Source organism: Oncorhynchus mykiss, chromosome 8 (assembly GCF_013265735.2).
Source record: "Oncorhynchus mykiss isolate Arlee chromosome 8, USDA_OmykA_1.1, whole genome shotgun sequence".
In the NCBI taxonomy this organism is placed as follows: Eukaryota; Metazoa; Chordata; class Actinopteri; order Salmoniformes; family Salmonidae; genus Oncorhynchus; species Oncorhynchus mykiss.
In genome coordinates, this window is record NC_048572.1 from 89,294,265 (window position 1) to 89,321,553 (window position 27,289).

Below are 27,289 nucleotides of genomic sequence, written 5' to 3' on the forward strand. Positions count from 1 at the left end.
AAGGTGGTTCTGGTGGACCCACACGGTGGCGCCGGTGGTTTTTGACTGATGGGCATGCTGGACCCACACGGTGGTTCTGGTGGACCCACACGGTGGTTCTGGTGGACCCACACGGGTAGTGTGAGGTTATTTATACAAATATATTTTGTTTCAGCAAGATTTCTATCTACTGTTACTTAGTAGGCATCATTATATTGGTTCATCTATTAGTTATATTGGTTAATCTATTAGTCATTATATTGGTTAGTCTATTAGTCATTATATTGGTTAGTCTATTAGTCATTATATTGGTTAGTCTATTAGTCATTATATTGCTATTAGTCATATTGGTTAATCTATTAGTCATTATATTGGTTAATCTATTAGTCATTATATTGGTTAGTCTATTAGTCATTATATTGGTTAGTCTATTAGTCATTATATTGGTTAATCTATTAGTCATGTTGGTTAATCTATTAGTCATTATATTGGTTAGTCTATTAGTCATTATATTGGTTAGTCTATTAGTCATTATATTGCTATTAGTCATATTGGTTAATCTATTAGTCATTATATTGGTTAATCTATTAGTCATTATATTGGTTAATCTATTAGTCATTATATTGGTTAATCTATTAGTCATATTGGTTAATCTATTAGTCATTATATTGGTTCATCTATTAGTCATTATATTGGTTAATCTATTAGTCATGTTGGTTAATCTATTGGTCATATTGGTTAATCTATTAGTCATTATATTGGTTCATCTATTAGTCATCATATTGGTTCATCTATTAGTCATTATATTGGTTAATCTATTAGTACGATCTGGCCTTAATGGCCATGTACTCTAATCATTTCCACCTGTCTGTCTCTCTGTCTGTCTATCTGTCTGTCTATCTATCTCTCTCTGTCTGTCTATCTATCTCTCTCTGTCTATCTAATTCTGTCTGTCTCTGTCTATTTCTCTCTGTCTGTCTATCTATTTATCTCTGTCTGTCTCTGTCTCTCTGTCTGTCTCCATGTCTGTCTATATATCTATCTCTTTCTGTCTGTCTCTCTGTCTGTTTGTCTCTCTGTCTGTCTATCTATCTCTCTCTATCTGTCTCTCTGTCTGTCTCTCGCTGACCAGGCCTCACTGCAGATACACTGTGACAATCTTACTCTCAAAAGCAAGGAGGACGTGTTCTTTGTATTCCAGAATTGTTCACGATATTGGCCCACAGTCGACTCCTGGGATACGTCCCCAATGGAACCCTATTCCCTACATAGTGCACTATTTTAGACCAGAGCCCTATGGAACCCTATTCCCTATATAGTGCACTATTTTAGACCAGAGCCCTATGGAACCCTATTCCCTATATAGTGCACTACTTTAGACCAGAGCCCTATGGAACCCTATTCCCTATATAGTGCACTACTTTAGACCAGAGCCCTATGGAACCCTATTCCCTAGATAGTGCACTACTTTAGACCATATATATATATATACATACACACACACACTACCGTTCAGAAGTTGTTGTTTTTTTGTCTGTTAAAATAACATCAAATTGATCAGAAATACAGTGTATACATTGTTAATGTTGTAAATTACTATTGTAGTAATGGAAAAGGTTGATTTTTAATGGAATATCTACATAGGCGTACAGAGGCCCATTATCAGCAACCATCACTCCTGTGTTCCAATGGCATGTTGTGTTAGCTAATCCAAGTTTATCATTTTAAAAGGCTAATTGATCATTAGAAAACCCATTTGCAATTATGTTAGCACAGCTGAAAACTGTTGTTCTGATTAAAGAAACAATAAAACTGGCCTTTAGACTAGTTGAACCTGACCTGTATGAAGTGGACCTAATGTCAGGGCTGGTGTTTCTGCTGGTCCTGACCTGTACGAAGTGGACCTAATGTCAGGGCTGGTGTTTCTGCTGGTCCTGACCTGTACGAAGTGGACCCAATGTCAGGGCTGGTGTTTCTGCTGGTCCTGGTCTGTACGAAGTGGACCTAATGTCAGGACTGGTGTTTCTGCTGGTCCTGGCCTGTATGAAGTGGACCTAATGTCAGGACTGGTGTTTCTGCTGGTCTGGCCTGTATGAAGTGGACCTAATGTCAGGACTGGTGTTTCTGCTGGTCCTGACCTGTACGAAATCGACCTAATGTCAGGGCTGGTGTTTCTGCTGGTCCTGACCTGTACGAAGTGGACCCAATGTCAGGGCTGGTGTTTCTGCTGCTCCTGGCCTGTATGAAGTGGCCCTAATGTCAGGACTGATGCTTCTGCTGGTCCTGGCCTGGTTTCGATACCTTTTCCAAAATCTTGTCATCATGAATGTGCAGGGTCAAAGGACACTTTGATAGTAAATAAACTTCATAGCTTTCATTGGTAAGGTTATCAACATGACTTTGGTTGTGGAAAGCAGAAATGCCAGGTTTAAGGTTATAGTGGATATGGCGAAATAGTTATTGGGAGGAACAGATGTTACTGTCAAAATGGCGGTTGACATGCTGAATCATCTTAAATGTGGATTGTTTCAGTATTGAATTAGTAGGGATGATTTTAAAAAAAAAATATATATATATATATATATATATATATATATATATTTTATTATTATTTTATTTTTTTCTTAGTACAGAATTTGTCAGACCACGATTAATTGTACACTCCAGCACAGTGGCGGCATGCACCTTCAACGTTAGTTTGCGGACCGTGATATCATCAAAGAAGAAGAAGCACTACGTCATCTGAGGGCGATAGCTCTTCCTGTAGTAGCAACATGGCTAGCTGCTGTTCCCTGAAAGTATTGACACTTTTCAGCCTGTTTATTGTTCCTGGCGCGGTGGAAAGTAATAATATCGAGGTAAATATATAGCACCTTTTTTCTTAGCGATACTCGTTCAAAAATATTCGTTTCACCTTGCTGTTTAACCACTACTGCTTGCTAATCTAGTTAGCTAATGTTAATATCCCTGTCTGATCTTGTTCTGTCGTTTGTACATTATCTTGCTAGGCTAGCTAACTAACTGTTTGCTACAAAGACTATTTTTACTATGGTCCACTCTATATGTCCAGTCAGACTCTTCTTTAAACACAGTAAGGAAATGTAGCTTTTTGGACCAAATCATCAGGGATGTACCAGAGATGACTTTGAGGAGATGTGGAATCGTGTTAATGTGTACGTTGTGGCCGCACGGGGATGGGCCGCACGGGGCATTCTGGGTAAACTCCGGGACCAACCCTGTTTAGCCAGCAGTGGTATGTAGGGTGGTATGCTGCTGGCATTTTGAAGCATCACTTTATTCCTCACTTGTTGGTAACAATTGCTAATATTTTGGCCACTTTGTATTTGTAGTCAATTTCGTTCTGAAGTTATCGACAGTCGCACATAGTCGAAACATCTTGATTCTATGTTTAGGGGAAATATTTTGTGAATAAAGTGACTCGGAAATTAAAAAAAATAAAAAAACGCATCCGGCGCATTGACCAGCGCCAACCTGCCACCACTCTCCATACTCTATTGTTATGTCCTTGTGTGCTGGTCAATACAATGGTACCCGACCTAACGAACTACCCGTAACCTTTTTGAAATGTTGCAGGCTAAAGCTGGTCAATTCTTCAGCAGTGGACACACAAACAACTGGGCAGTTTTGGTGAGTAATTATGCACACACACACACACACTTCAATCGTAATATGTTTTTTATGAAGTGTCCAAGATGTTGAATTTTGTGCTTTCTGCATTAACATTTAATGCAAAATTAACTTTGTCCTTTTCCTCATAGGTGTGCACATCCAGATTCTGGTTCAACTATCGTCATGTGGCCAACACACTATCTGTGTACCGTAGTGTCAAGAGACTGGGCATCCCAGACAGGTAGCTAACTTACAACACTACATAATGATCTGTATGTCATTGTGTCAGTCAGGGGACAACACTACATAATGATCTGTATGTCATTGTGTCAGTCAGGAGACAACACTACATAATGATCTGTATGTCATTGTGTCAGTCAGGGGACAACACTACATAATGATCTGTATGTCATTGTGTCAGTCAGGGGGACAACACTACATAATGATCTGTATGTCATTGTGTCAGTCTGGGGGACAACAGTACATAATGATCTGTATGTCATTGTGTCAGTCAGGGGGACAACACTACATAATGATCTGTATGTCAGTCAGGGGACAACACTACATAATGATCTGTATATTATCGTGTCAGTCAGGAGACAACACTGCATAATGATCTGTGTGTCAGTCAGGAGACAACACTACATAATGATCTGTATGTCATTGTGTCAGTCAGGAGACAACACTACATAATGATCTGTATGTCATTGTGTCAGTCAGGAGACAACACTACATAATGATCTGTATGTCATTGTGTCAGTCAGGAGACAACACTACATAATGATCTGTATGTCATTGTGTCAGTCAGGGGACAACACTACATAATGATCTGTATGTCATTGTGTCAGTCAGGGGACAACACTACGTCATGATCTGTATGTCAGTCAGGGGACATCACTACATAATGATCTGTATGTCATTGTGTCAGTCAGGAGACAACACTACATAATGATCTGTATGTCATTGTGTCAGTCAGGAGACAACACTACATAATGATCTGTATGTCATTGTGTCAGTCAGGGGACAACACTACATAATGATCTGTATGTCATTGTGTCAGTCAGGGGACAACACTACATAATGATCTGTATGTCATTGTGTCAGTCAGGAGACAACACTACATAATGATCTGTATGTCATTGTGTCAGTCAGGAGACAACACTACATAATGATCTGTGTGTCATTGTGTCAGTCAGGGGACAACACTACATAATGATCTGTATGTCAGTCAGGGGGACAACACTACATAATGATCTGTATGTCATTGTGTCAGTCAGGGGACAACACTACATAATGATCTGTATGTCATTGTGTCAGTCAGGGGACAACACTACATCATGATCTGTATGTCAGTCAGGAGACATCACTACATAATGATCTGTATGTCATTGTGTCAGTCAGGAGACAACACTACATAATGATCTGTATGTCATTGTGTCAGTCAGGGGGACAACACTACATAATGATCTGTATGTCAGTCAGGAGACAACACTACATAATGATCTGTATGTCAGTCAGGGGACAACACTACATAATGATCTGTATATCATCGTGTCAGTCAGGAGACAACACTGCATAATGATCTGTGTGTCAGTCAGGAGACAACACTACATAATGATCTGTATGTCAGTCAGGGGGACAACACTACATAATGATCTGTATGTCATTGTGTCAGTCAGGATACAACACTACATAATGATCTGTGTGTCATTGTGTCAGTCAGGGGACAACACTACATAATGATCTGTATGTCATTGTGTCAGTCAGGATACAACACTACATAATGATCTGTATGTCATTGTGTCAGTCAGGGGGACAACACTACATAATGATCTGTATGTCATTGTGTCAGTCAGGATACAACACTACATAATGATCTGTGTGTCATTGTGTCAGTCGGGGACAACACTACATAATGATCTGTATGGGGACATCATTACATAATGATCTGTATGTCATTGTGTCAGTCAGGAGACAACACTACATAATGATCTGTATGTCATTGTGTCAGTCAGGAGACAACACTACATAATGATCTGTATGTCATCGTGTCAGTCAGGAGACAACACTACATAATGATCTGTATGTCATTGTGTCAGTCAGGGGACAACACTACATAATGATCTGTATGTCATTGTGTCAGTCAGGGGACAACACTACATAATGATCTGTGTGTCAGTCAGGAGACAACACTACATAATGATCTGTATGGGGACACCTCTCTCGTAATATGGGTCATATTGAACGCCTGTCCCGAAGCGGTGCTCCATTTTCCCTCTGACACTGAGGCTGCATGACAGTGACCTATCAAAGTCTCCTCAGACTGGTCTGTGCTCTTGCTATAACAGGCAATTAAATTATACAATATATCAACGTTGCTCATTTTGCGCGCTGATCCAATGTAACAGTGGAGAAATGTAACAGAGCTCGCCTCAAGGTCTGGGGCTGCATCACGGCTAAATTATATATATTTAAAACTGGTGGAGTTTTAGGCGCACGTAAAGAGCAGACTGAGCGAAGCAGGTGAGTGAGGACTGGTTAGGGGATGCTGAGAGAAGCAGGTGAGTGAGGACTGATTAGGGGATGCTGAGAGAAGCAGGTGAGTGAGGACTGGTTAGGTAATGCTGAGAGAAGCAGGTGAGAGGACTGGTTAGGGGATGCTGAGAGAAGCAGGTGAGTGAGGACTGGTTAGGGGATGCTGAGAGAAGCAGGTGAGAGGACTGGTTAGGTAATGCTGAGAGAAGCAGGTGAGTGAGGACTGGTTAGGGAATGCTGAGAGAAGCAGGTGAGTGAGTAGGTGATGCAGCTGGCTGATAACAGCTGCCATATGTGATATGCACGTGAAGAGGATACTATTGGCCCGGTGCATACAAGAGACTAGTGGCCGTTGATTAAATTCAACTGATTGTATAAGCGTTTTCTAACAGGCTTCAGTAGTTTCTTTAGATCAGTAGGGCTGGGAAGAGTTGATTGTAATCATATGAGACGGTATTCTAAAATGGTACTAGTCTGTACCGGTTATGGACCACAGGGTCTGTCTGTCTGACAGAGTGATGCTCCACCACAGGGTCTGTCTGACAGAGTGCTGCTCCACCACAGGGTCTGTCTGACAGAGTGCTGCTCCACCACAGGGTCTGTCTGACAGAGTGCTGCTCCACCACAGGGTCTGTCTGTCTGGCAGAGTGCTGCTCCACCACAGGGTCTGTCTGACAGAGTGCTGCTCCACCACAGGGTCTGTCTGACAGAGTGCTGCTCCACCACAGGGTCTGTCTGACAGAGTGCTGCTCCACCACAGGGTCTGTCTGACAGAGTGCTGCTCCACCACAGGGTCTGTCTGACAGAGTGCTGCTCCACCACAGGGTCTGTCTGACAGAGTGCTGCTCCACCACAGGGTCTGTCTGACAGAGTGCTGCTCCACCACAGGGTCTGTCTGACAGAGTGCTGCTCCACCACAGGGTCTGTCTGACAGAGTGCTGCTCCACCACAGGGTCTGTCTGACAGTGCTGCTCCACCACAGGGTCTGTCTGTCTGACAGAGTGCTGCTCCACCACAGGGTGTGTCTGTCTGACAGCGTGCTGCTCCACCACAGGGTGTGTCTGTCTGACAGAGTGCTGCTCCACCACAGGGTGTGTCTGTCTGACAGAGTGCTGCTCCACCACAGGGTCTGTCTGTCTGACAGAGTGCTGCTCCACCACAGGGTCTGTCTGTCTGACAGAGTGCTGCTCCACCACAGGGTCTGTCTGTCTGACAGAGTGCTGCTCCACCACAGGGTCTGTCTGTCTGACAGCGTGCTGCTCCACCACAGGGTGTGTCTGTCTGACAGAGTGCTGCTCCACCACAGGGTCTGTCTGTCTGACAGAGTGCTGCTCCACCACAGGGTCTGTCTGTCTGACAGCGTGCTGCTCCACCACAGGGTGTGTCTGTCTGACAGAGTGCTGCTCCACCACAGGGTGTGTCTGTCTGACAGCGTGCTGCTCCACCACAGGGTGTGTCTGTCTGACAGAGTGCTGCTCCACCACAGGGTGTGTCTGTCTGACAGAGTGCTGCTCCACCACAGGGTGTGTCTGTCTGACAGCGTGCTGCTCCACCACAGGGTGTGTCTGTCTGACAGAGTGCTGCTCCACCACAGGGTGTGTCTGTCTGACAGCGTGCTGCTCCACCACAGGGTGTGTCTGTCTGACAGCGTGCTGCTCCACCACAGGGTGTGTCTGTCTGACAGCGTGCTGCTCCACCACAGGGTGTGTCTGTCTGACAGAGTGTTGCTCCACCACAGGGTCTGTCTGTCTGACAGAGTGCTGCTCCACCACAGGGTGTGTCTATCTGACAGAGTGCTGCTCCACCACAGGGTGTGTCTGTCTGACAGAGTGCTGCTCCACCACAGGGTGTGTCTGTCTGACAGAGTGCTGCTCCACCACAGGGTGTGTCTGTCTGACAGAGTGCTGCTCCACCACAGGGTGTGTCTGTCTGACAGAGTGCTGCTCCACCACAGGGTGTGTCTGTCTGACAGAGTGCTGCTCCACCACAGGGTGTGTCTGTCTGACAGAGTGCTGCTCCACCACAGGGTGTGTCTGTCTGACAGAGTGCTGCTCCACCACAGGGTGTGTCTGTCTGACAGAGTGCTGCTCCACCACAGGGTGTGTCTGTCTGACAGAGTGCTGCTCCACCACAGGGTGTGTCTGTCTGACAGAGTGCTGCTCCACCACAGGGTGTGTCTGTCTGACAGAGTGCTGCTCCACCACAGGGTGTGTCTGTCTGACAGAGTGCTGCTCCACCACAGGGTGTGTCTGTCTGACAGAGTGCTGCTCCACCACAGGGTGTGTCTGTCTGACAGAGTGCTGCTCCACCACAGGGTCTGTCTGTCTGACAGAGTGCTGCTCCACCACAGGGTCTGTCTGTCTGACAGAGTGCTGCTCCACCACAGGGTCTGTCTGTCTGACAGAGTGCTGCTCCACCACAGGGTCTGTCTGTCTGACAGAGTGCTGCTCCACCACAGGGTCTGTCTGTCTGACAGAGTGCTGCTCCACCACAGGGTCTGTCTGTCTGACAGAGTGCTGCTCCACCACAGGGTCTGTCTGTCTGACAGAGTGCTGCTCCACCACAGGGTCTGTCTGTCTGACAGAGTGCTGCTCCACCACAGGGTCTGTCTGTCTGACAGAGTGCTGCTCCACCACAGGGTCTGTCTGTCTGACAGAGTGCTGCTCCACCACAGGGTCTGTCTGTCTGACAGAGTGCTGCTCCACCACAGGGTCTGTCTGTCTGACAGTGTGCTGCTCCACCACAGGGTCTGTCTGTCTGACAGTGTGCTGCTCCACCACAGGGTGTGTCTGTCTGACAGAGTGCTGCTCCACCACAGGGTCTGTCTGTCTGACAGAGTGCTGCTCCACCACAGGGTCTGTCTGTCTGACAGAGTGCTGCTCCACCACAGGGTCTGTCTGTCTGACAGAGTGCTGCTCCACCACAGGGTCTGTCTGACAGAGTGCTGCTCCACCACAGGGTCTGTCTGACAGAGTGCTGCTCCACCACAGGGTCTGTCTGACAGAGTGCTGCTCCACCACAGGGTCTGTCTGACAGAGTGCTGCTCCACCACAGGTTCTGTCTGTCTGACAGAGTGCTGCTCCACCACAGGGTCTGTCTATCTGACAGAGTGCTGCTCCACCACAGGGTCTGTCTATCTGACAGAGTGCTGCTCCACCACAGGGTCTGTCTGACAGAGTGCTGCTCCACCACAGGTGACATACTCAGGTCAAAGATGGACATGTTATAACTGGTCCCTCCCTCTCTCTTTACTTCCCTCCTTCCTCCCTCCCTTCTCTCCAGTCACATAGTTTTGATGCTGGCAGACGACATGGCGTGTAACCATAGAAACCCGAAGCCGGCCACGGTGTTCAGTCACAAGAACATGGAGCTCAACGTGTATGGAGATGACGTAGAGGTGGATTACCGTGGTTACGAGGTGAGTGTGTTGCCACTCACACCAAGCCCCTCCCCTTGCCACTCACACCAAGCCCCTCCCCTTGCCACTCACACCAAGCCCCTCCCCCTTTTGCCAATACAACTGAATACAACAAGTGAATACAACAGGTGTAGTAGACCTCACAGTGAAATGCTGAATACAACAGGTGTAGTAGACCTCACAGTGAAATGCTGAATACAACAGGTGTAGTAGACCTCACAGTGAAATGCTGAATACAACAGGTGTAGTAGACCTCACAGTGAAATGCTGAATACAGCAGGTGTAGTAGACCTTACAGTGAAATGCTGAATACAACAGGTGTAGTAGACCTTACAGTGAAATGCTGAATACAACAGGTGTAGGTAGACCTCACAGTGAAATGCTGAATACAACAGGTGTAGTAGACCTCACAGTGAAATGCTGAATGCAACAGGTGTAGTAGACCTTACAGTGAAATGCTGAATACAACAGGTGTAGTAGACCTTACAGTGAAATGCTGAATACAACAGGTGTAGTAGACCTTACAGTGAAATGCTGAATACAACAGGTGTAGTAGACCTCACAGTGAAATGCTGAATGCAACAGGTGTAGTAGACCTTACAGTGAAATGCTGAATACAACAGGTGTAGTAGACCTTACAGTGAAATGCTGAATACAACAGGTGTAGTAGACCTTACAGTGAAATGCTGAATACAACAGGTGTAGTAGACCTCACAGTGAAATGCTGAATACAACAGGTGTAGTAGACCTCACAGTGAAATGCTGAATACAACAGGTGTAGTGGACCTTACAGTGAAATGCTGAATACAACAGGTGTAGTAGACCTTACAGTGAAATGCTGAATACAACAGGTGTGGTAGACCTCACAGTGAAATGCTGAATACAGCAGGTGTAGTAGACCTTACAGTGAAATGCTGAATACAACAGGTGTAGTAGACCTCACAGTGAAATGCTGAATACAACAGGTGTAGTAGACCTGACAGTGAAATGCTGAATACAACAGGTGTAGTAGACCTCACAGTGAAATGCTGAATACAACAGGTGTAGTAGACCTCACAGTGAAATGCTGAATACAACAGGTATAGTAGACCTTACAGTGAAATGCTGAATACAACAGGTGTAGTAGACCTTACAGTGAAATGCTGAATACAACAGGTGTAGTAGACCTCACAGTGAAATGCTGAATACAACAGGTGTAGTAGACCTCACAGTGAAATGCTGAATACAACAGGTGTAGGTAGACCTCACAGTGAAATGCTGAATACAACAGGTGTAGTAGACCTCACAGTGAAATGCTGAATACAACAGGTGTAGGTAGACCTTACAGTGAAATGCTGAATACAACAGGTGTAGTAGACCTTACAGTGAAATGCTGAATACAACAGGTGTAGTAGACCTTACAGTGAAATGCTGAATACAACAGGTGCAGTAGACCTCACAGTGAAATGCTGAATACAACAGGTGTAGTAGACCTTACAGTGAAATGCTGAATACAACAGGTGTAGTAGACCTCACAGTGAAATGCTGAATACAACAGGTGTAGTAGACCTCACAGTGAAATGCTGAATACAACAGGTGTAGTAGACCTCACAGTGAAATGCTGAATACAACAGGTGTAGTAGACCTTACAGTGAAATGCTGAATACAACAGGTGTAGTAGACCTTACAGTGAAATGCTGAATACAACAGGTGTAGTAGACCTCACAGTGAAATGCTGAATACAACAGGTGTAGTAGACCTTACAGTGAAATGCTGAATACAACAGGTGTAGTAGACCTCACAGTGAAATGCTGAATACAACAGGTGTAGTAGACCTCACAGTGAAATGCTGAATACAACAGGTGTAGTAGACCTCACAGTGAAATGCTGAATACAACAGGTGTGGTAGACCTTACAGTGAAATGCTGAATACAACAGGTGTGGTAGACCTGACAGTGAAATGCTGAATACAACAGGTGTAGTAGACCTTACAGTGAAATGCTGAATATAACAGGTGTAGTAGACCTTACAGTTAAATGCTGAATACAACAGGTGTAGTAGACCTTACAGTGAAATGCTGAATACAACAGGTGTAGTAGACCTCACAGTGAAATGCTGACTTACGAGCCCTTAACCAATAAACAGGGGGTACTGATACAGATTCAATGTGGAGGCTATATACAGGGGGTACTGGTAAAGAGTCAATGTGAAGGCTATATACAGGGTGTCACGGTACAGAGTCAATGTGGAGGCTATATACAGGGGGTACTGGTACAGAGTCAATGTGGAGGCTATATACAGGGTGTTACGGTACAGAGTCAATGTGGAGGCTATATACAGGGTGTTACGGTACAGAGTCAATGTGGAGGCTATATACAGGGTGTTACGGTACAGAGTCAATGTGGAGGCTATATACAGGGGGTACCGGTACAGAGTCAATGTGGAGGCTATTTACAGGGTGTTACGGTACAGAGTCAATGTGGAGGCTATATACAGGGTGTTACGGTACAGAGTCAATGTGGAGGCTATATACAGGGTATTACGGTACAGAGTCAATGTGGAGGCTATATACAGGGTATTACGGTACAGAGTCAATGTGGAGGCTATATACAGGGGATACTGGTACAGAGTCAATGTGGAGGCTATATACAGGGGGTACCGGTACAGAGTCAACGTGGAGGCTATATACAGGGGGTACCGGTACAGAGTCAATGTGGAGGCTATATACAGGGTGTTACGGTAGAGGCTATATACAGGGGGTACCGGTACAGAGTCAATGTGGAGGCTATATACAGGGGGTACCGGTACAGAGTCAATGTGGAGGCTATATACAGGGGGTACCAGTACAGAGTCAATGTGGAGGCTATATACAGAGGGTACCGGTACAGAGTCAATGAGGAGGCTATATACAGGGGGTACCGGTACAGAGTCAATGTGGAGGCTATATACAGGGGGTACCAGTACAGAGTCAATGTGGAGGCTATATACAGAGGGTACCGGTACAGAGTCAATGTGGAGGCTATATACAGGGGGTACCGGTACAGAGTCAATGTGGAGGCTACATACAGGGGGTACCGGTACAGAGTCAATGTGGAGGCTATATACAGGGGGTACTGGTACAGAGTCAATGTGGAGGCTATATACAGGGTGTTACGGTACAGAGTCAATGTGGAGGCTATATACAGGGTATTACGGTACAGAGTCAATGTGGAGGCTATATACAGGGTATTACGGTACAGAGTCAATGTGGAGGCTATATACAGGGTATTACGGTACAGAGTCAATGTGGAGGCTATATACAGGGGGTACCGGTACAGAGTCAATGTGGAGGCTATATACAGGGGGTACCGGTACAGAGTCAATGTGGAGGCTATATACAGGGGGTACCGGTACAGAGTCAATGTGGAGGCTATATACAGGGGGTACCGGTACAGAGTCAATGTGGAGGCTATATACAGGGGGTACCGGTACAGAGTCAATGTGGAGGCTATATACAGGGGGTACCGGTACAGAGTCAATGTGGAGGCTATATACAGGGGGTACCGGTACAGAGTCAATGTGGAGGCTATATACAGGGGGTACCGGTACAGAGTCAATGTGGAGGCTATATACAGGGGATACTGGTACAGAGTCAATGTGGAGGCTATATACAGAGGTAGTATGTACATGTAGGTAGAGTTATTAAAGTGACTATACATAGATGACCACAGAGAGCAGCAGTGGTGTAAAGAGAGGGAGGGGGGTAGATAGTCTGGGTAGCCATTTGACTAGATGTTCAGGAGTCTTATGACTTGGGGGTAGACGATGTACCTAGGTCTTCCCTGGTTATTCTATAATCACCTCTGGACCGTCATAACAGGTGTGTGTTGAGTTCAACGCACCAGCCAGACTGATGGATCATGGTTATCCTGGTATTAATTTATTTCCACGGTGAATACTGACCATCTATAAATAGTTCTCTCTCTCTCTCTTTCAGGTGACCGTTGAGAACTTCCTTCGTGTGCTGACGGGAAGGCTGCCACCCAGCACGCCGCGGTCTAAACGCCTCCTCTCTGACGACCACAGCAACATCCTCATCTACCTCACTGGTACGCAGACACACCAGACACACGCACACACACACGCCAGACACACGCACACGCCAGACACACAAACACACACACCAGACATGCACACACACACCAGACATGCACACACACACCAGACACGCACACGCACACACACACACGCCAGACACACGCACACACTAGACACACACACACACCAGACACGCACACACTAGACACACACACACGTCAGACACGCACACACCAGACACGCCAGACACATGCACACACACACCAGACACGCACACGCTAGACACACACACACACCAGACACACGCACCCACACACGCAGGCAGACACACGTAGGTAACAGAGAGACACACACACACACGGATGCACATACATACGCGGGCACAGTACTTGATTGATGGATGTATTGATTGATGGATGGATGGATTGATTGATGTATGGATTAATTGATGGATGGATTGATTGATGTGTTGATTGATGTATTGATTGATTGATGTATTGATTGATTGATGGGTGGATTGATTGATGTATGGATTGATTGATGGATTGATGGATGGATGGATGGATTGATTGATTGATGTATTTATTGATGGCTGGATTGATGGATGGATTGATGGATGGATTGATGGATGGATTGATGGATGGATTGATGGATGGATTGATGGATGGATGGATTGATGGATGTATTGATTGATTGATTGATGTATTGATTGATTGATGTATTGATGGATGTATTGATTGATGGATGTATTGATGGATGGATTGATGGATGGATTGATGGATGGATGGATTGATGGATGTATTGATTGATTGATTGATGTATTGATTGATGGATGTATTGATTGATTGATGTATTGATGGATGTATTGATTGATGGATGTATTGATTGATGGATGTATTGATTGATGGATGTATGTATTGATTGATTGATGGATTGATTGACAGGTCACGGTGGGAACGGCTTCCTGAAGTTCCAGGACTCTGAAGAGATCAGCAACGTGGAGCTGGCCGACGCCTTTGAACAGATGTGGACAAAGAGAAGGTAAGAGGGGGGGAGAGGGATGGGGGGACGAGGAGAGAGGAGAGGGATGGGGGGGGAGGGGAGGAGAGAGGAGAGGGATGAGGGAGGGGAGGGAGGGATGGGGAGGGTGAGGAGGGAAGAGGAAATGGGAGCGGGGGGGAGTGTGTCTGATAAAACCGTGGTGACGCCAGCCACTACAGTTTGACTAATGTCCTGATTACACACATTCACTCATTAGTCTGGATAATTAGCATCACCGTGACTTTGTCCCCTTCTGGCCCGCGGTGCTTTCATTAGGAGGTTTAACACACACCGCAGCCCACACGAAGACGCCACACACTTCAGGGATAAAGGACGTGGGGACATAAGTAGTTCTCAATGTAAAAATGCTTCATTAGGACATGTCAACGCCTTCATTAGGACATGTCAACACCTTCATTAGGACATGTAAACACCTTCATTAGGACATGTCAACACCTTCATTAGGACATGTCAACACCTTCATTAGGACATGTCAACACCTTCATTAGGACATGTCAACACCTTCATTAGGACATGTCATTAGGACATGTCAACACCTTCATTAGGACATGTCAACACCTTCATTAGGACATGTCAACACCTTCATTAGGACATGTCATTAGGACATGTCAACACCTTCATTAGGACATGTCAGCACCTTCATTAGGACATGTCAACACCTTCATTAGGACATGTCAACACCTTCATTAGGACATGTCAACACCTTCATTAGGACATGTCAACACCTTCATTAGGACATGTCAACACCTTCATTAGGACATGTCAACACCTTCATTAGGACATGTCAGCACCTTCATTAGGACATGTCAACACCTTCATTAGGACATGTCAACACCTTCATTAGGACATGTCAACACCTTCATTAGGACATGTCAACACCTTCATTAGGACATGTCATTAGGACATGTCAACACCTTCATTAGGACATGTCAACACCTTCATTAGGACATGTCATTAGGACATGTCAACACCTTCATTAGGACATGTCAACACCTTCATTAGGACATGTCAACACCTTCATTAGGACATGTCAACACCTTCATTAGGACATGTCAACACCTTCATTAGGACATGTCAACACCTTCATTAGGACATGTCAACACCTTCATTAGGACATGTCAACACCTTCATTAGAACATGTCAACACCTTCATTAGGACATGTCAACACCTTCATTAGGACATGTCAACACCTTCATTAGGACATGTCAACACCTTCATTAGGACATGTCATTAGGACATGTCAACACCTTCATTAGGACATGTCAACACCTTCATTAGGACATGTCATTAGGACATGTAAACACATTCATTAGGACATGTCAACACCTTCATTAGGACATGTCATTAGGACATGTAAACACCTTCATTAGGACATGTCAACACCTTCATTAGGACATGTCATTAGGACATGTCAACACCTTCATTAGGACATGTCAACACCTTCATTAGGACATGTCATTAGGACATGTAAACACCTTCATTAGGACATGTCAACACCTTCATTAGGACATGTCATTAGGACATGTCAACACCTTCATTAGGACATGTCAACACCTTCATTAGGACATGTCATTAGGACATGTACACACCTTCATTAGGACATGTAAACACCTTCATTAGGACATGTCATTAGGACATGTAAACACCTTAATTAGGACATGTCAACACCTTCATTAGGACATGTAAACACCTTACTCGGCATTCCAGTGGTGTGTTTGATCTGCGGATAGCCACCTAAACATCCCTCTCATGCCTGACTGAAGTGAGTTCGGAAAAAAACTGAAAATATTCATCTTGGAAATAGTTTTCACAAACTGAGTCTAAACTCAGAATCCAATAGGCTTCTCAAAAACAACAGGGTCACTGTGGTAGGATGTTGATTGGTGATTTCCTACATTTAAGTTCCATCGTGTAGCCTGATTTCAGATGTGTCCATGTTAACGGGATTATTGGAAATCCTCCTTCTTGTAAAGCATGTAAACATTTTAAACTATTATATTACCTCTTCCACGTTTTCATAGTATTACCACAACGACCGACAACACAGTTAGTCTTTCAATCAGCCACGTGGGTATAACCAATTAGGAGATGGAACGTGGGTATCTGCTCCTATAAACCTATGAGGAGATGGGAGAGGCAGAACTTGCTTCGCAATCTGCGTCACCAATAGAACTGACTTCTCCACCGCAGGTGACGCGAGTGGTATAGTCAGGGTGTAAGGCTTTTAATGTAACAAAATGAGGAAGTCAAAGGGTATGAATACTTTACAAATAAACTGTATTTATTTGGACAGTGAAGCTACATACTAATTATGGATAATCATGAATGAATCTTGAAAAGTGTATGCTAACTAAGACATGCTAACCTCTCGGCATTACAATAACAGCGGAGGTTAGCATACCCCCAAGACATGCTAACCTCTCACCATTACAATAACAGCGGAGGTTAGCATACCCCCAAGACATGCTAACCTCTCACCATTACAATAACAGGGGAGGTTAGCATTTTATATCATACCCCCAAGACATGCTAACCTCTCACCATTACAATAACAGGGGAGGTTAGCATGTTATATCATACCCCCAAGACATGCTAACCTCTCACCATTACAATAACATCGGAAGTTAGCATTTTATATCATACCCCCAAGACATGCTAACCTCTCACCATTACAATAACATTGGAAGTTAGCATTTTATATCATACCCCAAGACATGCTAACCTCTCACCATTACAATAACAGGGGAGGTTAGCATTTTATATCATACCCCCAAGACATGCTAACCTCTCACCATTACAATAACAGGGGAGGTTAGCATGTTATATCATACCCCCAAGACATGCTAACCTCTCACCATTACAATAACATCGGAAGTTAGCATTTTATATCATACCCCCAAGACATGCTAACCTCTCACCATTACAATAACATCGGAAGTTAGCATTTTATATCATACCCCAAGACATGCTAACCTCTCACCATTACAATAACAGGGGAAGTTAGCATGTCTTGGGGGTTTGATATTTATGCCTCTGTAACATTCTTATTCATTATTCACGATTCATATACATATATGTGTCTGTGTCTGTCTGTGTTTACAGGTACAATGAGCTGCTGTTCATCATTGATACTTGTCAGGGAGCCTCCATGTATGAGAGATTTTACTCTCCTAACCTCATGGCCCTGGCCTCCAGTCAAGTAGGAGAGGACTCCCTGTCGGTAAGTAACCAGAACACACACACACCTGGCCTCCAGTCAAGAAGGAGAAGTAAGATGGTGTTGACGTGGTAGTTGCTCTGTGTTGACCTCTAAGGTGTTGATGTGGTAGTAGCTCTGTGGTGTCCTCTGAGGTGTTGTTGACATGGTAGTTGCTCTGTGTTGACCTCTAAGGTGTTGATGTGGTAGTAGCTCTGTGGTGTCCTCTGGTAATTAAGATGTTGACATTGTAGTAGCTCTGTGTTGTCCTCTGAGGTGTTGTTGACATTGTAGTAGCTCTGTGTTGTCCTCTGAGGTGTTGTTGACATGGTAGTAGCTCTGTGTTGTTGACATGGTAGTAGCTCTGTGGTGTTGACATGGTAGTAGCTCTGTGTTGTCCTCTGAGGTGTTGTTGACATGGTAGTAGCTCTGTGTTGTCCTCTGAGGTGTTGTTGACATGGTAGTAGCTCTGTGTTGTCCTCTAAGGTGTTGTTGACATGGTACTAGCCTCTGTGTTGTCCTCTGTAAAGTAAAGTGTTAACAATCCTCCCTCCGATCTAGTCTCCATAAAACCACTTTACCTATAACCACTGTGATTATCATTGAACGTTTGGACATCTTGAAGAATGATCTGGCCTTAATGACCATGTACTCTGTTATAATCTCCACCCGGCACAGTCAGAAGAGGACTGGCCACCCCTCATAGTCTGGTTCCTCTCTACCTGGTACAGCCAGAAGAGGACTGGCCACCCCTCATAGTCTGGTTCCTCTCTAGGTTTCTTCCTAGTTTTAGGCCTCTAACTCTAGGGAGTTTTTCCTAGCCACCGTGCCTCTACACCTGCATTGCTTGCTGTTTTGGGGTTTTAGACTGAGTTTCTGTATAATCTGCTGATGTAAAAAGGGCTTTCTCAATACGTTAGATTTGATAAGAGTTCCTATGTATGAAACACCACGTATTGTTCTGTTCTTCCAGCACCAGCCAGACCTGGCTATCGGGGTCCATCTAATGGACAGGTATACATTCTACCTGTTGGAGTTTCTGGAGGATATTCACCCTGCTAGCACCGCTAACATGAATGATCTGGTGAGTCTCTCGCACGCTCTCAACCTCTCTTAGGCCTTTCTCTGGATGTGGGGTTAGCTTTAAAGGGGGTAGAAGCTGAGGTTGGTCCTAAAGGGGGTAAAGGTGGGGTTGGTCCTAAAGGGGGTAAAGCTGGGGTTGGTCCTAAAGCTGGGGTTGGTCCTAAAGCTGGGGTTGGTCCTAAAGGGGGTAAGGCTGGGGTTGGTCCTAAAGCTGGGGTTGGTCCTAAAGGGGGTAAAGCTGGGGTTGGTCCTAAAGCTGGGGTTGGTCCAAAAGCTGGGGTTGGTCCTAAAGGGGGTAAGGCTGGGGTTGGTCCTAAAGCTGGGGTTGGTCCTAAAGGGGGTGGTCCTAAAGGGGGTAAAGGTGGGGTTGGTCCTAAAGGGGGTAAAGGTGGGGTTGGTCCTAAAGGGGGTAAAGGTGGGGTTGGTCCTAAAGGGGGTAAAGGTGGGGTTGGTCCTAAAGGGGGTAAAGGTGTGGTTGGTCCTAAAGGGGGTAAAGGTGTGGTTGGTCCTAAAGGGGGTAAAGGTGGGGTTGGTCCTAAAGGGGGTAAAGGTGGGGTTGGTCCTAAAGGGGGTAAAGGTGGGGTTGATCCTAAAGGGGGTAAGGCTGGGGTTGGTCCTAAAGCTGGGGTTGGTCCTAAAGGGGGTGGTCCTAAAGGGGGTAAAGGTGGGGTTGGTCCTAAAGGGGGTAAAGGTGGGGTTGGTCCTAAAGGGGGTAAATGTGGGGTTGGTCCTAAAGGGGGTAAAGCTGGGGTTGGTCCTAAAGGGGGTGGTCCTAAAGGGGGTAAAGGTGGGGTTGGTCCTAAAGGGGGTAAAGGTGGGGTTGGTCCTAAAGGGGGTAAAGGTGGGGTTGGTCCTAAAGGGGGTAAAGGTGGGGTTGGTCCTAAAGGGGGTAGAGGTGGGGTTGATCCTAAAGGGGGTAAAGGTGGGGTTGGTCCTAAAGGGGGTAAAACTGGGGTTGGTCCTAAAGGGGGTAAAGGTGGGGTTGGTCCTAAAGGGGTAAAGGTGGGGTTGGTCCTAAAGGGGGTAAGGCTGGGGTTGGTCCTAAAGCTGGGGTTGGTCCTAAAGGGGGTGGTCCTAAAGGGGGTAAAGGTGGGGTTGGTCCTAAAGGGGGTAAAGGTGGGGTTGGTCCTAAAGGGGGTAAATGTGGGGTTGGTCCTAAAGGGGGTAAAGCTGGGGTTGGTCCTAAAGGGGGTGGTCCTAAAGGGGGTAAAGGTGGGGTTGGTCCTAAAGGGGGTAAAGGTGGGGTTGGTCCTAAAGGGGGTAAAGGTGGGGTTGGTCCTAAAGGGGGTAAAGGTGGGGTTGGTCCTAAAGGGGGTAAAGGTGGGGTTGGTCCTAAAGGGGGTAGAGGTGGGGTTGATCCTAAAGGGGGTAAAGGTGGGGTTGGTCCTAAAGGGGGTAAAACTGGGGTTGGTCCTAAAGGGGGTAAAGGTGGGGTTGGTCCTAAAGGGGTAAAGGTGGGGTTGGTCCTAAAGGGGGTAAGGCTGGGGTTGGTCCTAAAGCTGGGGTTGGTCCTAAAGGGGGTGGTCCTAAAGGGGGTAAAGGTGGGGTTGGTCCTAAAGGGGGTAAAGGTGGGGTTGGTCCTAAAGGGGGTAAGGCTGGGGTTGGTCCTAAAGCTGGGGTTGGTCCTAAAGGGGGTGGTCCTAAAGGGGGTAAAGGTGGGGTTGGTCCTAAAGGGGGTAAAGGTAGGGTTGGTCCTAAAGGGGGTAAGGCTGGTGTTGGTCCTAAAGGGGGTGGTCCTAAAGGGGTAAAGGTGGGGTTGGTCCTAAAGGGGCTAAAGGTGGGGTTGGTCCTAAAGGGGGTAAATGTGGGGTTGGTCCTAAAGGGGGTAAAGGTGGGGTTGGTCCTAAAGGGGGTAAGGCTGGGGTTGGTCCTAAAGCTGGGGTTGGTCCTAAAGGGGGTGGTCCTAAAGGGGGTAAATGTGGGGTTGGTCCTAAAGGGGGTAAAGGTGGGGTTGGTCCTAAAGGGGGTAAATGTGGGGTTGGTCCTAAAGGGGGTAAAGGTGGGGTTGGTCCTAAAGGGGCTAAGGCTGGGGTTGGTCCTAAAGCTGGGGTTGGTCCTAAAGGGGGTGGTCCTAAAGGGGGTAAAGGTGGGGTTGGTCCTAAAGGGGGTAAGGCTGGGGTTGGTCCTAAAGCTGGGGTTGGTCCTAAAGCTGGGGGTGGTCCTAAAGGGGGTGGTCCTAAAGGGGGTAAATGTGGGGTTGGTCCTAAAGGGGGTAAAGGTGGGGTTGGTCCTAAAGGGGGTAAAGGTGGGGTTGGTCCTAAAGGGGGTGAAGGTGGGGTTGGTCCTAAAGGGGGTAAAGGTGGGTTTAGTCCTTTTTCGGCAAGACAGATCTTCCAAAGGTGGGGGAGTGGCAATCTTCACCAAGGATCACCTTCAGTGCTCGGTGGTCTCCACCAAGTCTGTCCCCAAACTATTTGATTTTCTGGTTTTAAGCATTACACTTTCAGATAGCTGTTTGTTGACTGTTGCTGGGTGTTATCGTCCTCCATCAGCACCGGCCTGTACCCTACCTGCCCTAAGCTCTCTCCTGGCCCCTTACATGAAGCCTGAATTTGTCCTGCTAGGTGACCGAAACTGGGACATGCTTAAACCATCTGACCAAGTCCTAAAGCAATGGGACTCACTAAATCTTTCTCAGATTATTACCAATCCCACAAGGTATGACTCCAAACACCCAGAAAAGGCTACTCTCCTTGATGTTATCCTCACAAATAATCCTGATAGGTGTCAATCTGGGGTTTTCTGTAATGACCTTAGTAGTGATCACTGTTTCACAGCCTGTGTTCGTAATGGCTGCTCAGTGGGACGACCTGTCCTGATTTGTCAGACGCTTGCTAAAAAACTTTAATGAGCAAGCCTTCCTTCATGACCCGGCCTCTGTAAAATGGTATAGAATCAGCTTGATCCTCTCTGTCGAAGATGCTTGGACCTTCTTTTTTTATATTTTCAGTGCCATTGTTAACAAACACGCCCACATTAAAAAAAAAAAGAGAATTAAAAACATGTTCAGCCCCTGGTTTGACTGTGATCTGGCAGAGTTACTCCACCTCAAGAATCGCATTTGGTGAAAGGCTCAGCACACGCATACTCAGGCTGACTGGCTCTCGTTCAGGCAAATGAGAAATAAGTCCACTCAGGCTATCCGGAAGGTCAAAGGTAGTTACTTTAAGGAGCAGTTTTCTCTCTGTGGGTCTAACCCCTAGAAGTTCTGGAAAACGGTTCAAGACCTGAAGAATAAACTCTCCTCCTCACAGCTGCCCATGTCCCTTCATGTTGATGATGTGGTTATACTGACAGGAAGCACATGGCTGAGCTCTTTAATCACCGCTTCATCAAGTCTGGATTCCTATTTGACTCAGCCATGCCTCCTTACCTGTCCAACATTCCCTCATCTCCCACCTCTTCTAATGCAACTATCCTCGATGCTTCTCCCTCTTTTTCCCCTGCCCTGCTACAAGGTTTCTCTCTGCAGGCGGTCACTGAGTCCGAGGTGCTAAAGGAGCTCCTTAAACTTGACCCCAAAAAACATCTGGGTTAGATGTTATAGACCCTTCATTAAGGTTGCTGCCCCTATCATCACCAAGCCAGACAGGAGGGATGGGGGGGCCAGACAGGAGGGACTGGGGGGCAGACAAGGTGCCTGACCTCACAGCTTTGGGCTCTGCTCTCTGTACTCTTCCTCCCTTCATCTTGAGACCTGATGGGGGGGAGAGACGGGGCGTCTTGAGAGCTGATGGGGGGTGGGGGCGCATCTTGAGACCTGATGGGGCCCTGGTCATAAGTAGTGAATTGTTTAGGGAATAGGGTTCCATTTGTGATGCGTCTAGGACCTTATTACCACCCTCCCTCCCCCTAGGGGTTCTACTGCCCCCTCCCTCCCCCTAGGGGTTCTACTGCCCCCTCCCTCCCCCTAGGGGTTCTACTGCCCCCTCCCTCCCCCTAGGGGTTCTACTGCCCCCTCCCTCCCCCTAGGGGTTCTACTGCCCCCTCCTGCTCCCTAGGGGTTCTACTGCCCCCTCCCTCCCCCTGGGATTCTACTGCCCCCTCCTGCTCCCTAGGGGTTCTACTGCCCCCTCCCTCCCCCTGGGGTTCTACTGCCCCCTCCTGCACCCTAGGGGTTCTACTGCCCCCTCCCTCCCCCTAGGGGTTCTACTGCCCCCTCCTGCTCCCTAGGGGTTCTACTGCCCCCTCCCTCCCCCTGGGATTCTACTGCCCCCTCCTGCTCCCTAGGGGTTCTACTGCCCCCTCCCTCCCCCTGGGGTTCTACTGCCCCCTCCTGCACCCTAGGGGTTCTACTGCCCCCTCCTGCTCCCTAGGGGTTCTACTGCCCCCTCCTGCTCCCTAGGGGTTCTACTGCCCCCTCCTGCTCCCTAGGGGTTGTACTGCCCCCTCATGCTCCCTAGGGGTTCTACTGCCCCCTCCCTCCCCCTAGGGGTTCTACTGCCCCCTCCTGCTCCCTAGGGGTTCTACTGCCCCCTCCCGCTCCCTAGGGGTTCTACTGCCCCCTCCTGCTCCCTAGGGGTTCTACTGCCCCCTCCTGCTCCCTAGGGGTTCTACTGCCCCCTCATGCTCTCTAGGGGTTCTACTGCCCCCTCCCTCCCCCTAGGGGTTCTACTGTCCCCTCATGCTCCCTAGGGGTTCTACTGTCCCCTCCTACTAACCCAAGCCACAATGGGCATTACCATCACAAACTTCAAACCCTTTAAATCCATTGTGGCCTGGGCCAGACATTCTGATGGATCACCTCCCACTAATGCATATTATTTCCACCAATCTTGTTGTTTTGTGAAGCTGCCCTGTCTCTTTGTTCTAGATGTAGTTTGTGGTATTAGCAATCAATAATATGGATTAGTCTCCCTGGGCCAGAAGGGACCGTGTTTGGCGGGGGGGGAGGGACCGTGTTTGGCGGGGGGGGGGGGGGGGGGGGGGGGCGTGTTTGGAGGGGGGAGGGGACCGTGTTTGGAGGGGGGAGGGGACCGTGTTTGGAGGGGGGAAGGGACCGTGTTTGGAGGGGGGAAGGGACCGTATTTAGAGGGGGGAAGGGACCGTATTTAGAGAACCCTGCTTTACAACCTCCTAGAGTTGGGTTTGATAAAGAATTCTTTGTGTTCCAGTTTAAGGTTTGTCCTAAGAGTCAGTGTGTGTCCACTCCGGGCCACCGTACAGACCTTTTCCTCCGGGACCCCGGAAACGTCCTCATCACCGACTTCTTTGGCAGTGTCCGTAAAGTAGAGATCACCATGGAAACCATTAACCTGACAGCTCCCATGGTGCATCTGGCTGTGGAAAGGTAAGATTTCCTGTTATTGTTGTTGGAGTAAAGTCACTTCACACATCAAATGTTACCGGGAAGAATTGACTGTACTGTCCTCTAGAACCAAAGGTTAAAAGAAACCAAGATCATTAAAAAAAATATTAATCACTGATTTTAAAGGAGCCACAGTAATAAACAGACACTTTTACAGTTTTTCAATTGAAATGATCATAAAAAAATTATTGCAACCAATAGAATGTTATACTTTATGAACTGGGTGGTTCGAGCCCTGACTGCTGATTGGCTGACAGCAGTGGTATATCAGACCTGTATAACATGGGTATGACAATACATTTATTTGTATATTTCTCATTATGTTGGTAACCAGTTTATAATAGCAATAATGTACCTTTTGTGGTATATGGCCAATATACCACGGCTTAGCTGTGGTATATTTAGCTAGGTATTACTGTTGGAGCTAGAAACTGTGCCAACTAACCACTCACATAATCTCACCCAAAATACAGCCGTTTTTTCTGTCTCTCTAGTGGTGTGTGTGTGTAGTCTAATGTGTTGTGTACCAGACTTCTGTCTCTCTAGTGGTGTGTGTGTGTGTGGTCTAATGTGTTGTGTACCAGACTTCTGTCTCTCTAATGGTGTGTGTAGTCTAATGTGTTGTGTGTGTGTGTAGTCTAATGTTGTGTGTTTTGTCGTATCTACTGTTGTGTGTTTTGTCGTATCTAATGTTGTGTGTTTTTGTCGTATCTACTGTTGTGTGTGTGTGTGTAGTCTAATGTTGTGTGTTTTGTCGTATCTACTGTTGTGTGTTTTGTCGTATCTACTGTTGTGTGTTTTGTCGTATCTAATGTGTGTTTTATCGTATCTAATGTTGTGTGTTTTTGTCGTATCTAATGTTGTGTGTTTTTGTCGTATCTAATGTTGTGTGTTTTGTCTTATCTAATGTTGTGTGTTTTTGTCGTATCTAATGTTGTGTGTTTTGTCGTATCTAATGTTGTGTGTTTTGTCTTATCTAATGTTGTGTGTTTTTGTCGTATCTACTGTTGTGTGTTTTGTCGTATCTAATGTTGTGTGTTTTGTCGTATCAGACCAGTAAGTGAGCTGAAGACCGAGAGCCAGTCATATGTGGACCAACTACCAGTGGCTGAGATTATACACCAGGTGAGACACTGTGGATCTCTGCCCACTCGTCACGACTACCCACTCGGTCTAATCGGCCATTAGGCCCTATGTTAAAATAGCCTTCTATTTCCCTTATGCATTCTGCTGTTTCTTCCTAGAAGTGTGACACCGCCCCACTATTATTCTATTGTTACAAACAAACAAACAAACAAACCTCCAGTCAGCGGCAGTCTTGTGGGCGAAAACAGCTTCGTTGACGAGAGGTTGAAGGAGAATGGCGCATGCTAACAGGCTGGCCACAAACAGGAGAATAACGGCGCAGTACAACAGTGGTGTGCAGAACAGCTTCTCCAACAGAACTCTCTGATCCTTGTCATTGATATGATAAGACAGCAGACGACCACACCGGGTTCCACTCCTATCAAAACAAGAAGACTCGGCTCCAGTGGGCACGCCATCACCAACCCTGGACAATTCAGGAGTGGAAAAACATGGCCTGAGCTAACGAATCCTGGTTCCTGTTGGGTCATGCTAATGGCAGAGTCAGGATTTGGCATCAGGAGGATGACTCCATGTCCCCGTTCTGCCTGGTGTCAACGGTACAGGCTGGTGGTGTAACGGTGTGGGGAATGTTTTCCTGGCACACGTTAGGTCCCTTGATACCAACTGAACAAGATTTCCATGCCACAAAGAATTCAGGATATTCTAGAGGCAAAGGGGGGTCCGACCCGGCACTATAAACACACGCTTCTTTAACTTGTATGCCAACTGGATTCCAATACTGATATGTTAACTACTTATTGATTAAAGCCGTACAATTAGGAAGTATGTTTGGTTTTTTACCTGTTTTCTATGACATCACATGTTGATGTATTTCTGCGTATGTACCAAGACGTCTTGTCTGTCTTCCCCGTCCTGTAGAAACCAAAGCAGAGGGACTGGCACCCTCCAGATGGTTTCATCCTGGGTTTGTGGACTCTCATCCTCCTGGTCTTCTTCAAGACGTACGGCGCCAAGCACCTTAAGCACATCTTCTAACACCTGACCTTTTGAAGCCCGACCTCTGACCCATTTCTGCTCCTTGTGCAGTTTGCACCAGTTCCCTTGGCTTCCTAGATTTGAAAGAGGACTGGTATAGGACTCATGGTGAATACTCTAAAGCGCAGGCTTTCGTCCATCCGATTATTCTAAATGCGCGGGGAGCACTTCAGGATGAAGGACAGACAATTGGGACGCGGTGTTGGCAAGGTCCCAATCTTCTGGATTACTAGAGAAGACTACAAATACATTATTAACAGGGAATGAATGGCGCAGTCTTTTAGTGGTAATTGCCTTTCTAGTCATTCTATTTCTATGTTTATTAACATTATCGAACGGGGCGATCTGTGATTGGTACATCCATTTTGTTATTGTTTGAAGAGCAGATTGTTTATGTTTAAACTCTGAACTGTGTTGGAGAGAATGTGGTGACACAACACCTGACCTGCACAAAGACACACATTGTTGTGCCTTTCTGGACATAAACAGTACTCTGACCACTCTCTATTTATTGTATGGAATCTGGTGAATAGGGGTTTAGAGTTAAAACACAACTGAAGATTAAAGGTTGGAAGCAGCGAATACTGGAAGAAACAATCCTATGTTTGTTGTATTTTTATTATTTATTGTTGCATGGTTTAGAATTTTAAAGAGGGAGAACGGAAAAGGAAATTGAGGATAAAATGAAGGGTTAAAAAAGAAATACTGGAAAGCAATGGTCCCTCTCAGGAGAGCAGACGGACGGACGGATGTGTTCTTTGAGATGGTTGATTGTCTTATTTGATGTCGTTTAAGGAAATGTGTGTGTTCTTTATTCCTTTATTTTGTGTCTGGCAGCAGAGCTGTCTTTTTCACCTCATATCTATAATTAAATTGATGGGACTGAAAGGCACTGAA

At 46.4% G+C, this 27,289-nt stretch overlaps 1 protein-coding gene across 1 annotated transcript; it reads left to right on the forward strand.

Annotated features, from left to right (window-relative positions):
- The first annotated feature begins 2,687 nt into the window (after positions 1-2,687).
- pigk (phosphatidylinositol glycan anchor biosynthesis, class K) lies at positions 2,688-27,289 on the forward strand. The gene is made up of 11 exons (XM_036986722.1): positions 2,688-2,837; positions 3,574-3,627; positions 3,759-3,850; positions 9,427-9,562; positions 13,518-13,629; positions 14,563-14,659; positions 17,784-17,901; positions 18,851-18,961; positions 24,075-24,250; positions 25,321-25,393; positions 26,276-27,289. Exons 1-11 carry the CDS (start codon positions 2,754-2,756, stop codon positions 26,390-26,392), a joined length of 1,170 nt encoding a protein of 389 aa, XP_036842617.1. The 5' UTR covers positions 2,688-2,753; the 3' UTR covers positions 26,393-27,289.

Bases quoted from the DNA above. Each gene is read 5' to 3' on its own strand.
- pigk (XM_036986722.1), top strand. From the start codon at position 2,754: ATGGCTAGCTGCTGTTCCCTGAAAGTATTGACACTTTTCAGCCTGTTT. The intron at 14,660-17,783 runs GTAAGAGGGGGG...CTGTGTTTACAG, and splicing joins CAGATGTGGACAAAGAGAAG to GTACAATGAGCTGCTGTTCA. The intron at 17,902-18,850 runs GTAAGTAACCAG...CTGTTCTTCCAG, and splicing joins TAGGAGAGGACTCCCTGTCG to CACCAGCCAGACCTGGCTAT.